The sequence below is a fragment of the Tiliqua scincoides genome, chromosome 3 (assembly GCF_035046505.1).
Source record: "Tiliqua scincoides isolate rTilSci1 chromosome 3, rTilSci1.hap2, whole genome shotgun sequence".
NCBI classification, from domain to species: domain Eukaryota; kingdom Metazoa; phylum Chordata; class Lepidosauria; order Squamata; family Scincidae; genus Tiliqua; species Tiliqua scincoides.
Window position 1 is genome coordinate 132,786,958 of NC_089823.1, and position 16,067 is coordinate 132,803,024.

A 16,067-nucleotide genomic window follows, 5' to 3' on the forward strand; every position below is an offset into this window, starting at 1 on the left:
ACAGATAGGAGTGGGTCTTATACAGTCACTTATGATCCTCAAGGACAATTCTGTGGCCTTGTTTCTAGGCTGCTGTAATGTAGCATCTGTTCACACTCTTCCTCCAATTCAGCAGGTCTCTGTATCTGATGTGCCTCTGAGATTGTGACCTCTAACCTTCTGCTCTCTGTTTCAGGGCCATGTAACTCTTCTGCCTCTGTTGGATTTCTTACTTCAGCAGTGCCTCCCACTCCCTGTTCTTCTACTTTCACTTAAGTCTGATTCCTCTCTTTCCTTCAAGATGTCCCAGGCTGGAGCAGTCATGTGTTTCCATCCTGAGGGAGACCATGCCATGTCACCTCAGCACTTTGCTCGCGACCTAGAGAGGAGGCCTTGGCTGTCGTCTACCAAGAACGTGGATCCTGCTGCCTTTAACTCCCAGCACTGCCTCACACCAAACCTCAATGCTGGCAGGATTCATCTTCTCCGCAAGGGACTGACCCCAGAGGCCAGGCTGTCTCAGCTGGGAATGTACAACAGCACTGGCTCCCTTATTCGGAAGGTCACAGAGATGGGTTGCCTTGGCAATGGCAGCTGCCCCAGCTCAGGGAGAGTGACAGCCCCATGTACCCCTCTGAGAAGCAGGCCTCCACCCTCAATATGCTCACCAGGTAGCCGTGTGCCTCTGGTGGCCCCAGTGCCAAGTGGACAAAGCTCTGTTGTGACCTTTCGCTTTATTGAGAAGGCCAGTGTGAAAACTTTAAATGGCCTCCCACTAGCAGAGTCCAAGAGGGAGAGTGGCCTAAGCAAGAGCCTGGAATTTGGAGAAGCCCTCCACTTTGGCTCCAGCAAGCAGGGAAGTTGTTGCTCTGCTGTCCAAAGTCAGCAGTCCCTCCCACAGCACGAGGTTACAATGTCTCAAGGTCCTACTGCTCTAGACATGAACAAGTCTCTCAAAGCGAGGACAAATGAGTACAACTTGGCCAGCATTGGTCCAACAGGTGGTCAGGCCTTGTTGGCGCTTAATAGTAAAGGCCAGGAGCACCTTAGCCACAAACTGAAGCTGGAAACCTCTGCATCAGATCCTCTTCTGGCAGGAAACAGGCTCCTTGTGGGTGCACAGTCTTCCCAGAGCTTGGGCAATGGAAGCCCACATCCTTTGAATGCCAACTGTCTCTCCATCTCCCTCACCAATGGGATGAGCAACCCTTCCAAGGATATCTCATTGCTCCGAAGAAGTCCACAGAGTGGGGAATCGCAGCACCAGGTACTGTGCATTAAGAACCAATCCTTTTCCTGCCAAGTATTGTACCTCCTCTGCCTAACCCTGCATCCTCCCTCATCACTCCTAAGGATCCTTTCAAATGAAGTTCTCTCTCTTTTCTACAGGGAAGCCTGTGGTCATATTCTCGAGAGAGCTCTGCTCATGCCCAGCGCATTGCCAAAGCCAAATGGGAATTCTTCTATGGATCACTGGACCCTCCTGGGACAGGTGATAAGCATGTTGCTAATACTGGTGTGGAATGTTTGCATTTTTGACTATCCACATCTCATTATGATTTGCCACCAGGAAAACGGTATCCTGCAGTCCCATTCTAGTGCGGTGCAATTGGACATTGCATAGTCAGTTATTTGAATAGATTCAACCTGATCTCTATTAAGATCAGACTAGCTGTGACCCTAAACACGAATAACCTGTGGTTTTTTCTTCTTAAATAGCATGGAAAGGTGACAAACCAAAACTGTGGCATGAGGACTTTAGTACTTCACCTTTAGTACTGGTCATATATAAGTGTTAAATTATAGCACTTCTTTAAATGTGATGATAACAATAAACATTTGTATTATTAACTGATATTAACTCTTTGGGGCAAGGAAAGCCTTTGCTTTCTTTCCCTCTTTTTTCTCTTCTCTGCTTTTATTTTCTCTTTTCTTTCTCACTGAACTCATGTCTGACTGAACATATACTCTATAAAGCCAGAGGTGCTGATTTTTAGCATGTTTCTTAAGTGAGTACCATAAATGTAAGGCACCCAAAGTGATTCAACATGTCTCAGGAATTGTTGAGGGCATATGTAACCCAGGGGATATGTTTGTTCCAGGCACATCTTTACAGAAGGCACCTGATCCTCCATCTCAGCTGCCTGAGAAATCCAGCCACCCGATGCATCCCAAACCAGATTGGATTGTGCCAGAGCACAGCTTATGTCACGTAGAGGTGGAAATTGAGATGGCACCAGCAGGCAGTAAAAAGTCTGGAAACTGTGAAACTGGAATAATCCGCAGAACAGTGAAGTATTCAGAGACTGACCTGGACTCTGTTCCTTTGAGGTGCTACCATGAAACCAATATTGATGACATCTTGGCTGAGAAAGAGGAAGTGGATTCAGCCATTGAGAGCCAGAAAGATAGTGAGAGCAATCCAAGTTTCACTGGAATCTTAGGGAAAGGGAGCACTGTTCCAGGGGATCCCTATACTCAGCACAATAGGGAAGATGGTGACAAATGTTTAAGAAATGGGATACAGGACAATGATGAGGTATTTGAAGCCACACAACCGCAACAAGAGAGGTGAGAGTTTCTCTAGAGTGGTCAACACTCAGCATGTCACTTGCTGTAGTTATTATTGTCTGATTTGCAAAATCCCAAATAACGAAGTATGGACATTATTGATTCTGAATAATTTGATCTCTTTAGGTAGTGTATCATCCTATCTCTTAAGATAGGGTCAGGCCAGGCCAGGCCAAAACTTGTCTGGGAAAACTTGCCAGTTGTTGGGGGTACTGCTGAGGACCTGCACTCATGATCTTGGTTACACTTTTAGGGCTGCCAAAGATTCTGTATTTCCAATGCTTGATCAAATGAAGTGGTCTTGCTCAAACATAGTGCTCTCTATTCTGCAGTGAGATTATCTTCCCATTCATTGCTTTCTGCTCATAACTGCTGGTTGTCTCTTGACAAGCAGCTATTGCTTATATTGTGTCGTTTACGAGGTGGGGAGATGTCCATGAATAGAAAATGTAGCAGATCATCCTGTCTGCATAGTGGTCAACACTCTCAAAGAATTCTAAACAGAAGGCTGTCTGAAGAAGGCTTCTCTTTGCAGAAGCTATGCTGATTTGTTCTCAGCATAGCTTGTTTTATTTAACTATTCCAACTTTAAGCCATTTGTGCCCAATGTTTCATATGCTCAACAGGGACCAAATGTGTACACCTGTGGGCTGGGCAGAAATGGGTACTGCCAATGTGTTCTACCAATTTATGTGACACGTAGGTTAAGGCTGATAGGTCTATAATTTTCTAGATCCCATTTTTTTAAAAAATTGGTATAACATTGGCAGTGTTTCCAATCCTCTGGTAAGGAGGCTGAGGTTTGTAAGTTCCATAGTTTTCATTCAAATATCAGCCCTATCACTTTTGAGGTGTCTAAAAACCAAAATACCATTTGCTTCAGTGCCTTCTTAGTATTGTAATTTAACTCTAAATGTTACACTTTGCCACCTCTTCTGATACCGCATCTCAGATAACCTCAAAACCAATTGTTGAGGTGTGAATATCCCTCCAGCATCTTCCACAGTGAAAACTGACACAAAAACTTCATTGGTTTGCAGTTTCCTTTACACCAGTGTCTAAAGGTCATAGTACCTTACTGGCTCATTTCCGTCTTCTGATAAACTTGAAAACAGTTTTATTGTTTTTAAATTTTATACATAGGAATTTTATAGGAATTAGTATGCACCGCAGACACTTGCCCATAAGTCTATCTCACAGATAAGTCGAGGACAGGTTTTGAGGCAAGAATCATAGAATTTTCTATGACCCTCGGATAAGTCAGGGTCATAAACTTGGGGGGGGGGTCTGATTATAGTTTTGTCTGATTTTACCCTAGGCCAGATCCTGAAAAATAACCTACCAGTAATTGTTACCAAAGAACTGACAGTGTCTAATTTATTAAAAATATAGTAAAAGATCATAAGATTCATTTTTATTCATAAACTTTTAAATTCTGGTCTTCACCATCTTTTTGTAAACACTATCAAAGAGTAACTGCACTGTAAACAACATACTAATAGAACAGTGGTTCCCAACCTGGGGTTCATGTACCCCCAGGGGTACTCAACAGTAGGGGTACCTGAAAGAGAATGGAATAATGGCAGTGCTCCAGAATACCTTGCAGGGCCAGCAAGGCAGGAAGAGAAGTAGCTAGTTGACTGTGAAAGCTCCACCAATAGCTAATTTTTGGTGATCAATTCATGTATGAACCAGTGATTGAAGACCAGCACAGGAAAAAAAACTGAAACATAAAAAAGTGATCTATCACTCAGAATTTCTCAAGACACTTCTGATGCAAAACAGTGCAAAGGCAGAGTCTTCTGCTCTTAAGCCAGAAGCTCTACATATAACATACAACTTAGAACACAACTGGGAGTGTGCAATTCAATTCACAGCAGAGACAAGCAACAGCAAATGGCTGTGACCAAGTGCAGCTGCACATAGCTGAAACCCTGTTTACACAGAAGTAGACCCATTGCTTTCCCTTGGTGTTATTCGTAAGTAATGGTGCTCTGAATTGTAGTTTGTGAGACATTTGATGGGAGTGTTTCCACTTTCAGGGAAGGTGCATCCTGCAGCTGCAACAAGCCCACCCTCACCTGGTCTGAGGGCTGTTTCCTCCTCTTGATTAACAACAGGATCAAGGCTGTCAGGGGGTTTCCTTGTCAGTTTCCCTGATTGCATGGCTTGTAAATAGGGGGCAGAGAAAGAAGGACAGTGGGGAAGGGAGAAGAGAAGGGGGAGAAAATAGTATAACAGAATGAAGGCTGATGGAGGGAAGAGAGGGGCTGGGGCTGAAGGGCAGAGAGAAGCAGGCAGTGCAGGAGTGGGGGTGGGCGGGCGGGAGGGAGGGAGGGAGGCTGAATGGGGGGCTCCCCTCCTCCCTCTTGCTCGGAAGAAGCAGATGCAGAGCTGTAGACTCTGCATGAAGAAGCAGCCCTCCCGTTTCTCTCCCCATCTTCAAGCTATAATCTTTTCCTGGGAGTAAGCCCCATTGACAATAATGGAATTTACTTCTGAGTAGGAATGCACAGGCTTGGGCTCAAAGGCTGCCATCCTATGCGCACTTTCTTGGGAGTAAGTCCCACTGACCACATGCATGGGACACGCTCCAGGCTCCTGCTGCCCTTTCCTGTCCTTGCGAAGACAGAAGACGACGAGTGGGGTGGAGGAGGAGGAAGTCAGAGCCAAGGAGACCAGGCTCCGGGAGCCTGAGCAGGCGGGACTGCAATGCCCAGGAGCAGCTACAAGGAGGGAGGGAGGCAGGCGAGTGGAGCAGCTGGAGGTGAGAAGGAGGGAGCAGCAGAGAGCAGAGTCAGTCTCCCTGCTCCAGGTGGGAAAGAGGGAGCAGCAGCTAAGCAGCTCCGTCAGGCTCCCTGTGCGCAGTGGGGGAGCGGGTGGTGAGTCACCCTTCCCAGCAGCACCACAGCTGCTCCACAGTGTGCCTGAAACAGCCCTGACCCCGAATGGCCCCACAGATAAGGTGAAGGGTAGATTCAGGAACTATCTGTTGGGACAAATTTATTGCCCTATAGGCGAGTATCTACAGTAGTTTTACTTGCCATGTACCAATTTACATATACTAGAGTATTTCTCCTTCTTGTTTAATGAAGCAAAGTTAAGCTTGTTTTCTTGTTTAAGCATCCTTCATTAGGATGATATAAAAGGTAAGGATGCTCTTACCTTTTATAGGCATTGCTTTTCAAACTTGCTTGCATTCTCTTGGACTTGTTTGTAACTTTTCCACATGCAGTGTTGATACAGATGCGTATCATGACCACTGTTCTTCATCCATCCCACCACGTCCAATTATTACTGGGTTAAGACAAATTCAAAATTTAAGTAATAGGGAGGAAAAACAGTTTTATCACGTTGAACAGACAGGGAGAGTGCACACGTGTGTATAAATATCATCATCTTGGGAGCTTGGGTATGATAAAGGATTCCATATTTTTTGTGGAAGAGCTGGTTCATTTTGTAGGTTTACAACCTGATTGGATAGTTAAATTCCATGACCAGTAGGACAGTTAAAAGGCAGTTGAAAAGGGGTTAGTGAAGAAAAGCTAGGAAAGTGAGAAGGTAGTAGCTGCCTGAAGAATGTCTCTGTGAGACAAAGATCAAGGGTCAAACCAGGCATAGCACTCAAAATCTCAGTAGACTGCCTGCCTTTTTTTCTCTCTCTCATTACCCTAAAACAGCAGCTTCAGAGTCCCTGATGAGGATTGGGCAATGATGGAGGGGGCATTTTTCCATTAGTGCCATGTTCATTTTCTCCCCACCCCCAAATTCTTATCAGCCTTAGGTGCCAGTAGGAGCTACTTTCCTATGTAAATGTGTAAACACCCTGCAAGATCAACTTTATAGATCTCAAAGAATAAGGAGATGTGTATGTATTGGAGAGACCAATCTTGAAGGTTTGCAGGACAGAGGCTGCATGAGAGTCAACCAATAAATATCTCAGGCAATTGATAAAATTGTGTGTATAAGGGCGAAGGTGGGAATAATGTAAGAAAACGAAACATCAGTGGAAAGCAGTGCAAAATTCTGGAAAATTGAGAGAAAATAAGTTTGAATATTGGAGGTCTGACTTCTGATATTTAAACTGAACACAGATTTGCACAGTGTTTGGACTAGATAACTTTTCATTAAATCTGAGTGATACCTAAATCATTGTGAAATTATGGTTGCTGCTTTTACAAGATTAATTTTGTGCAATCATAATGAGGACTAGAGTTTAAAGCAACTCAAAATGGACATTCAAATTCTGTTCAGTAATAAGGAACCATGCCCACAAAACATACTAATTTTGTAAGACAACTACTCAGTTTGCATCACTTTTCTGTACAGATTCTATACAGTTTTCAGTCCTGGAAATTTCTTGATCAGGAACAAGTTGACCTAAATCAAAGACAGGGTGGGAAGCAATATGGTAGCACCATAACACAGCACCATAACACATAACACAGCACCATAACAAAGAGCTGTGATGAAATAAGGAGGGAGGCTACAAACACTCTGCTCCAGAACATTGAAGCATGCGGCATACGTTGCATGTGGTTGGCTCACTGCCGAATGAAGCAGGTTTCTAATCTGGATTCAGGACTCTTCCCCTTCTCCCCTTCCTGCTGAAAGAAGGGGAAGAGTCCATTCCCCATCCTTGCCTACTTGGAATGGATACCACAATCCTATACAGCCTGCAGTGTTCCCCTTCCTTGTTAGAAGTACTTCAGAAATCTTTGTTCTGAGCTTCTTTAGAAGACAACATTGAAAGTGGCACCTCTGCTGCTTGCTGGCTTAAAGAGAAGCATATAGTTATCTGCTACAAGCCCCTGGGATGGTGTGGGCTGTAAGCTGAATAAAAGCAGTACCATAAATGCAAAATATATGGGAGGAGAGACCTCAGACTTGCAAGTTATTGAAATGGGTCATCATATGCTAGCCCTTCTGTCTGGGGAGAGGGCAGCTGTTCTTTGGCTTAGCTGATGGAAACAGTATAGAGGCTAGAGCAAATGCATTTTCTGAAAGGTGATAGGAGGAACTGGTCATTCTCTTTGGAAGTGTGGCAAGGAAACTATCTTTTTGGTCAGTAGGGAGGAAAGGAAAAGGAAATTTCCTGAGACATTTGCCTAGGTGAGGAAGGAGGACATTTGAATGCAGTGCCTTATTCTTGATAACCAGCATCTCTCTCCCTTTCTTCACCCTGTTTTCCAATCTCAGAATCATGAATAGAGATGTCCAAGGGATGCTCAAGTCCCCAGTGCCCTTCCTTCTGGGGCACAGCCTGTCCAAGGATGGTATGGATTCATTCAGCAGACACTTTGAGAGCATCATGGAGTCTCATCGAGCCAAAGGGACCTCCTACACCAGCCTGGATTCCATTGACATCTTGTCTTCCCCAATTCACACACACAGTGGGACATACTTCACATTTGATCTTCCTATCCTTACCCCAGAAATACAGAGGCAAATTCAAGACAGTGCCAAGCTCATTGAGCAGAAGTTTGCCCCCCTGGCTCTCCTGGAGCCAGACTCTGGAACCAGTTCTGCCACTGATGCTCCCTGGACTGAGCGGGAAGAGGACACAAGGCGTGGAAGGAAAAGTGGTCTGCAGAGTCCCTGTCACTCAGAAGACAGCTTGGGGATTCCTTTGGCTTCCATCACAAGGTAAGTAAATAATTACTCCAGATTATATAATTTGATTTCTTCATTTCATGTGTCCTTTTACACTGACTGTGTGGGACTAGTATTGCCAACAACTGAAGCTATTCCTTGGAGATTTTTTTTTTGCAGTGTGGTGTTGGAAATTCCTGGAGATCCTTTTAGAATATCCAGGGTTACTTTCATTAGTCTTCGGGAGATTGGTGCTGATTCCTGGAGACTCCAGGCCAATGCTGGAGGTTTGACAACATGGTATGAGACAGCAATCACTGGAGACATTGAATCAGCAGGAGCATTCTGGAGGGCTAGTGTCTTCTTAAAGCTAGCAAAAAAGTTGAGGGGTGTATGAGAGTGGTTTGGGGGGAAGCATGCACACAAATGATACAGCTGTATTTAGCCACTACACCTATGCTCTGCTCCTTGGTGTTTCAACCTTTAGAAATGGACCTTTGATCATCTTAAGGATACACTTCTAAAAACTGGAGTGTGTGATGCTCTGTCAGAGCATTCAGTTATGCATCGGATTTTCATGGCCATTTTTACAAACTTGAACACCACATCAAATTGTGTGAGAAGATCTGTTAAAAGATCACCTACCTTAACCTGTTTGACATTTTGTTTTCCCATGTTGATTTAAAGTTGTGGTTCCCCACCCTCTAATCTGCTATTGCTTCATTACAATCTTTTTTTAATTTGGAAGGACGTTGGCCACACTCTTTTTTGGGGGGTGAGGTGCTGCTGTGCACAGACTAACATACAGACAAATATTTTTTAAAGCTCATTACTGTGCATAAATGCCTGGATTTAAAAACATCTGAAAATCCCCTTTTGCAAACATTGTCATATTTTTTTGAACGCTCTCTGAAAATATTGTGACATGCTCATGCCCCGCTTCCCCACACAACGAGAAATTCCAAGGTTGCAGTGCTACCCAAATTGTTGCTTTCACTGGAGGCTTACAACATTTCTGTAATATCTACCTTATTTACAAATACTGTATATAGGTTCAAACGTTTGGGAAGCACTTTTTTGAGGATACATGCTTACATGTTTTATGAAACTTCCCTCCCACCACCCTTCAGCTTGGCTTTTAAAAAAAAACCAGTTCCTGTGCAAAGAAAACTCTTGTTCTGTGTTCAGAATCCATCATCATCATCATCATCATCATCATCATCATCATTATTATTAATAATAATAATAATAATAATAATAAACAGTATTTATATACCACTTTTCAACAAAGTTCACAAAGCAGTTCACAGAGAAAAATCAAATAACTAATGGCTCCCTGTTGCAATAGGGCTCACAATCTAAAAAGATGCAAAAGAATACCAGCAGGCAGCCTCTAGAAAAGACACTGCTGGGATGAGGAGGGCCAGTTATTCTCCCCCACTAAATAAAAGAGGAGCACCCACTTGAAAAAGTGCCTCTTACTCAGTTAGCAGGGGTAGTTAGCATAATTTATCATTATGTAGATGATAAATGTACATTTCCCTTTTTCCCCTATGGTTGCTCAGGTGAGAGTAAAATAAGTTGATAGTTTCCACTGGACATACTGCTGCCAGCCAGAAAGCTGCTATAGAGTTTCTGATGCACGATCAAATCATGCATCGGAAAGAGAGCATATAGTGAAGCTAGGCCTTTTTTTTAAGGGTGAGGTGATCCAGGGAATTGACCATCTTCCCCAGAATGTTCAGCTGGCAAAAGGATATGAACAAGAGTGAAGACTGCAATACTTTGACCCAAGTGCAACGGACAGGCACAAAAGGCTGAGCACATGTCAACAGCTTGGCAGGACAGGGTTGGAACAAAAATAACAAGACGAGCAAAGGAGGTGACCGAGGCCCAAACCACATGTTCAGAAATCCACATAGCAATGGGCATTTTCCATGGAGTAAGTACATGTTAGGATGCAAAATTCATATAGGTTTTCTTAGCCTATGGGTAATGCTTTGGAATATCCAAGAATCTCTTTGCCAGTAGTTGCCTCCTAATCTGTGAGTTTAGATTCTTCTATGTGGGTTTTTGAACATGTTACAGAAGGGCTGCTGTTTCTTCCCCTTGCTTGTGGCAAGAAGGAGAGACAGCAACAAACATGGCATTTCCTTGATCTTTATCTGCTTAGGATCTAGTAGGGAGAAGCGTTGGAGAGAGGGGAAGAGGTGCCTCCTGTTTATATTACCCTATGTATGCCTCCTCAGAAGTAACTCCCATTGTGTTCTTACTCCTAGGAAAGCATGTGTAGAATTGCAGCCCAAGTTGCATGGAAGGAGCCTCACAATTTTGTCTTGCAAACTATCACTGTCTCCGCTTGCATCAGTCTTTTTGCTTGAAAATGCCTGCATTAAACAAAAGGCTTCTTTTCATTGAGCCAGTCACTGGGACCCACTTTTTAAAATGACTCTCTATCAGGACCCACCTAGTTTTATGAGACTAAAAAAAAGTTTCACTTTACCAGTCACTCAAGCCTCTGTGTTTAACCTTTTTACTACTGGGGAGGGGTGGAATCACCTTCTGAAATGTTTGTTGTCATAGTTAATTCCTCATTAACTATGGGTGCCAGTTCGCAACTTGTGTCTGTAGATGGGTTGAAGCTGCCTGTAGTGCAGGTAAACTGTAGCAGCGTGCATTCTTATGGGGAAGGCGAGTGCATATCTGTGCAATGTTGTGTATCATTAAACCACAAGCTTACATGTGTGCTACAGCATTTGTATTTGAAACATTGCTGCATGTGATTTGTAGGACATGTTGCTGCAAATGATTGTGTACTTTCAGAGCAAGTCACTTGCAAACAGCACAGCTCCCTCCATAGTGACCAAACAAATTATGCTGACTAGGTGATGAAGAGAACGTTCAGAGTGACAGAATGCTGTGAAATGCACTTCCCTGAACTATGCAGGCACTCTTCTGGCCTGTATTATTTCTTTCAAAACTGAGCTATGAAACATTTTGTACATTTGTAGAAAGACCAGGTTACATTTTTCTATCCAGATAGTTTTTCTTCCAGATAGTTTGTTCTATCAAAGGGAGAAAGTTATCTAATAGGAATATCACATACATGTAATGGGCGGTGTAGAATTATTATATTTTGAACTCAGTAATATGGCCCAGTATTGGAACTGATGCAATATTGCTATACTTTAAAGCAAAAATACCTTTCATTTAATGTGACTGTAGTAAAATCAAACAACTTAATTACAGGGTGCCATTTTGTTTTTTAATTAACTTCACTATTTCAGGGATATGCATTTCCCAATATCAGCATCTGTAATTGGCACAATCTAACAAACAGATACCGCTCCTATTTTTGCTTACGTCTGCCGACTCTAACTGAACAGGGACAGACCTTGAAGTACCTATCTTTGGCCACATGAGGGCATGCTAGTATAAGTCATTCCTTCACTCTCACTGGATGCATAAGGAACATAGAGAGAACAGGAAAGCACCAGGTGATCAATAGGAAGAAATGAAGGTACTAACTCCATCCCCATTAGGCTTGGAGACTTACAGTAACATTTTTTGCAATGGGACTTAGTTGTAGCTAACTCTTGCTGAGTGGTGTCCACTTTTAGGGGGTGCATATCTGACATAGTAGTGCTCAGTTTCTACAAAGTAGATCCAACTTTCCTCAAGTATCCCCTCTACTAGGCAGAATATCCTGTCAAATAGAATCTTTCCCAGTATACCTTTTCACTTTGTAGTGACTGATCAATGTTTATTAGTTGCGCATGAAAACAAATGTCATAAAAGGTTTAATTGGAACATTCTAAAATGAGAAAATTAAACCCTATCAGTTTGCAGTTCGTATGTAATAAATGTGGCAGGATGGCTAAAGACTGATGAAATGAAAAAAGCAGATCTTCTTAAATGAAATAAGATTTTTTTTTTAGTTCAGATACCAAGGTTTAAAATATTTGAATGTAATACAACTATATTGGAGCCTATGCTTGAAAGCTCTGGAGCAGTCTGCCTTGTGCTGTTGTGGATTATCCCCCATTGGAGATTTTCAAGCAGGGACTGGATGGCCACCTGTGAGGAATGCTGTAGCAGTTGCCTTCAGTGAGCAGGGGGTGGACTAGATAACCTCCAAGGCCTCTTCCAACTCTTAAACTCTATGATTCTCACTTTCACAACTGCATTCCCTCAACATGCAAAAGGGAGTGAGACTGCAACTGCTGGGCCCACCAGTGAAGGTATCTGCATTTCACAGGCTGTTCCACATGATTGGAAATCCTGCATGATGAGGTTCCCTCCTAATCACATGTACATAATCTCTGGGCTCTTTTTTTTAGATTCATTTTATATTCATAGAGCCACTGGACAAGGGTGTCCCCATTAACGTTTCTTTGTGTGCCATTTCAGTGGAGCCTTCTGCATTACCCTAGGACTGCAGTTTTCAAACTCTCAGGGAGTTTGAAAACTGCAGTAAGTCCTTGCAGGGGAGGGGAGGGAGGCAGCAGGGGTGGAGGGAAGGCAACGATGTGATCCCTAGGATCACATCAACTAAGGGGGGCTGCAGGGACTGGGCTGCACTCACTAGTCCCTGTAGCAGCCTGTTGGGGGTGTGGGGAGCCCAGCGTGAGTGTCTGCAGGGCTCCCCAGCCTTCCAAAAGTGAAAGTGGAATGATCACACTCCGCTTCCGGTTTTGCAGAGGTGGAACGCGATTGCTCCACTTTCATTCTTAGAATGCTGGGGAGCCCTGTAGACGCTTGCGCAGGGCTCCCCACACCCCAGGAAGGCTGCTGCAGGGATTGGTGAGTGCATCCCAGTCCCTGCAGCCCCCCTCAGCAACGTGATCCTGGGGATTGCGTTGCTGCCTTCCCCCTGCCCCATCCCTTTATTGGGCAGAGGCCAGGGCTCTCAGGCTGAGGTGTCGCAACGCCCCAGTTTGAATAGCTCTGCCTTAGGATAAAAAAAGCATTTGCTCATGCACCAAAAAATATGGAAATGATAAGTTGAGGTGAACTTCTGTACTATCACCATGTAAGCAGTAAGCAGTATTAGCAGTAAGCATACTCTACAGCTCTACTCTACTGTAGCAGTAAGCATACTCTACAGCTTTGCATACTGGGTTGGCTTATATGCACCCTCATTTTCACTTGGTATTTCAGCATCAGTTTTCTTCCCCATCAGATTAAAAAGTGGCACTAAAGCTATAATCAGTGTTATGTCAAAGTTTAACTAGATGTATGCCTTTAAATTCTAAATTCTGACCACCAAACGTTTGGATAGTCCATCTGAAGCTACAGACAGTAATCTTTTTCACAATGAACCAAAAATAAAGCAAAGGAAGTAACAGTTTAGGCTTAGCACAACATCAAACCTGTGCACCTAGTCTGCCTGTCCAAAGATTTTCACAATCCATTTTAAACTGTCTCCCTGTTAAAAAGGCCTGCTTTAGGCATGTTTAGTCATATATGCAGCACTCAGCTCCTGGTTTCTCTTGCTGATGTGTATTGCTTCAAATGAAACAGAAATATGCCATCTGCCCCAGGTTTGTGTCCTTCTGTGCATCCTCCATCTATCAGTCTTGTTCTCCACAGCATATGTGATCACTAACGTGTGTGATTTTCTTCAAACCAAAACAAAAATGAATGGGGAAAGCAGAATGTCAGTGTTCTACTGCCCCCTCCCCATAATCCTGAGCTATATGTTTCTCCAAGGTGCAGATGAAGAGAATTAGAGCTGAAAACCAAAGGAAAGTAAGGCTGCATAAGTGAGGCTGCAGTCTTAACCTCACTTTCCTGGGAGTAAGTCCCATTGAACACAATAGGACTTACTTCTGAGTGACCTGGTAAGGATTGTGCCCTAAGACTGTAAGAGCACACCATGTAAAGTGTAAAGATGGGTCACCTTAACTGAAAATTACCATACCTTTTTGGCACATGAATTAATTTATAGGCACCTTTCATTCTCTTAAACTGAAGGGTTTTTAAAAACCTTAACATGTCCTCGTTTTTAAAAAAGAAAATTCACTAAATTGTTTCAGGGGAGAATTAACTTCACCATAACTTCTATAGTGCACCTTAAGCCATTTCTGCCCAATGTTGCAGGGACTAAGGGCACAATCCTAACCAGGTCTACTCAGAAGTAAGACCTATTTTGTTCAATGGACTTACTCTCAGAAAGTGTGGTTAGGATTGCAGCCTAAATGTGTACACCTGTGGGCTGGGCAGAAATGGTTTAAGGTGCTGCAGACACTTCACACGTTATCTCGCTAATACTTACAGCAAGCCTGCAATAATTTTTCAAAATGATCCCCATATTAGTCCTGTTCTGCCATAGTTTGTCCAGTAATTCCAAAATTTTCTAGACATACAATGTTGTCCATTCTTGTTTAGTTCTGCAGAGGCCAAAGCTGAAGCAGAATGGTTAACACCAACCCTGAAGTGTAGTCCACTGCTACCACAGGCTGCAGATCAAGTGAATGTTGCAAAGAAATTGGGAGCAAACCAAGCACACACACAGATCATTACAGGAAATGAGGCAAGCCAGAGACTGCAAATCGAGTGAAGTCATGGCAACTCCTCTCTCATTTCACACGGCGGCACACGTTTTGTGTATGTACCACATGCACTGCAACATGCAGCTGTGCTACCCCCCACCCGGTCCTCAAGAGCCTTATACACCAGGACTAGCAGTCATTCATTTATACAGCAGGAAGTAAATCACTGTTCCTAGTGGCTGCTGGGCTGGGGAGGCAGGTTTTGTCTCCCTCTCTGACCCTGATTGCAGCCCATTCAATTGTTCCCACACATCCATGGCTTCCCATGACTTAAGTCAAGCTGCATGTGGGAAGATTCTTGATAGGGGGCAAGGCCTGCCTTCCCTCTCTCCAGGCTGAAAATGCCCCTTGCCATTGGCAAGTCATCAGTCCCCCCTTCAGCTGTCTTTAACTGTAACCTCACTACTTTTTTCCTGCAGTTATCAATGTCTCTTATTAACTTCCACAGGAGAAAGTAAACACAGTTCATCACACTGATGGGCATCTCACCAGTTAATTAATATACATAGGTTAGTAACCATTGCTGGCTTGTGCTTGCAATTCTGTGTTGCTTCTGCCTACTTTAACAGTGGGTGCTATGGCAACAAGGGGAATGAAGAAGGGAGTGCCTAGCAACAGGGAGGGTCTGGCAGCAGTATTCTAGGCAGGCTGAATGAGATTGACTGAGAGAGGAGTGGGAGAAAGCTGTTAAGGGAGATGGAGTAGCGAGGGGATCCAGGAGAGAGATATAATCAGAATTGGCTTTGCCCATAACACACTTGTATTTTTCCATGACAGTGTTTCTTTTGATGAGTACAAGGCAGACAGGATCAACTAGACTTTGTTCCCCTAAAGACAATGTTGTTGGTTATTTGGAAGAACACAACCGTCCATCTCAGGAAGATAAGGATAAAAACAGAACCAGCACAAAATAGGACTGGGATGGTTACAGTGCCAGCACCAGGTTGTTGAGGGCTCTTTGGTCTTGCACTGCATCCCCACAGCACTCTTCCCACTTCCTTATGGTGCTGTCATACCAAGACCATACCAAGACTGGGCACTACCAGTGCCAAGACTTAAAAGGCCATGGCTCTTATGGACATGGTAGGTTACTAGATACAAATGGGGACAGAGTGCCTATACCTTTAACCATAGTATAGAAGAGGGAATTTTGGCAGGTGCAGCTTTTTAAACCCTTCCATGTTGAGCTGTACCCGCCAAAATTCCCTCTTCTATACTATGGTTAAAGGTATAGGCACTCTGACCCCTTGTAACTGGTAACCCTAGGATGGCCAGTGCCTTGTGTGGCCAACCTCTGAGCCCTCCCGCTGGACCAGCCATTTTCAACCACACTGCCATGGCACACTGGTGTGCTGTGAATGGTCACAGGTG

The 16,067-nt window shown here is 43.8% G+C and overlaps 1 protein-coding gene across 1 annotated transcript in view; it reads left to right on the forward strand.

Moving 5' to 3' along the window:
- Nucleotides 1-280: 280 nt before the first annotated feature.
- Nucleotides 281-16,067, forward strand: part of PSD (pleckstrin and Sec7 domain containing) — an 86,247-nt gene continuing 70,460 nt past the window's right edge. Inside the window, exons 1-4 of the mRNA XM_066618981.1 lie at nt 281-1,246; nt 1,369-1,471; nt 2,082-2,550; nt 7,750-8,196. Of these exons, the coding sequence (XP_066475078.1) occupies nt 281-1,246; nt 1,369-1,471; nt 2,082-2,550; nt 7,750-8,196 (1,985 nt within the window). The remainder of the gene's footprint in view (nt 1,247-1,368; nt 1,472-2,081; nt 2,551-7,749; nt 8,197-16,067) is intronic.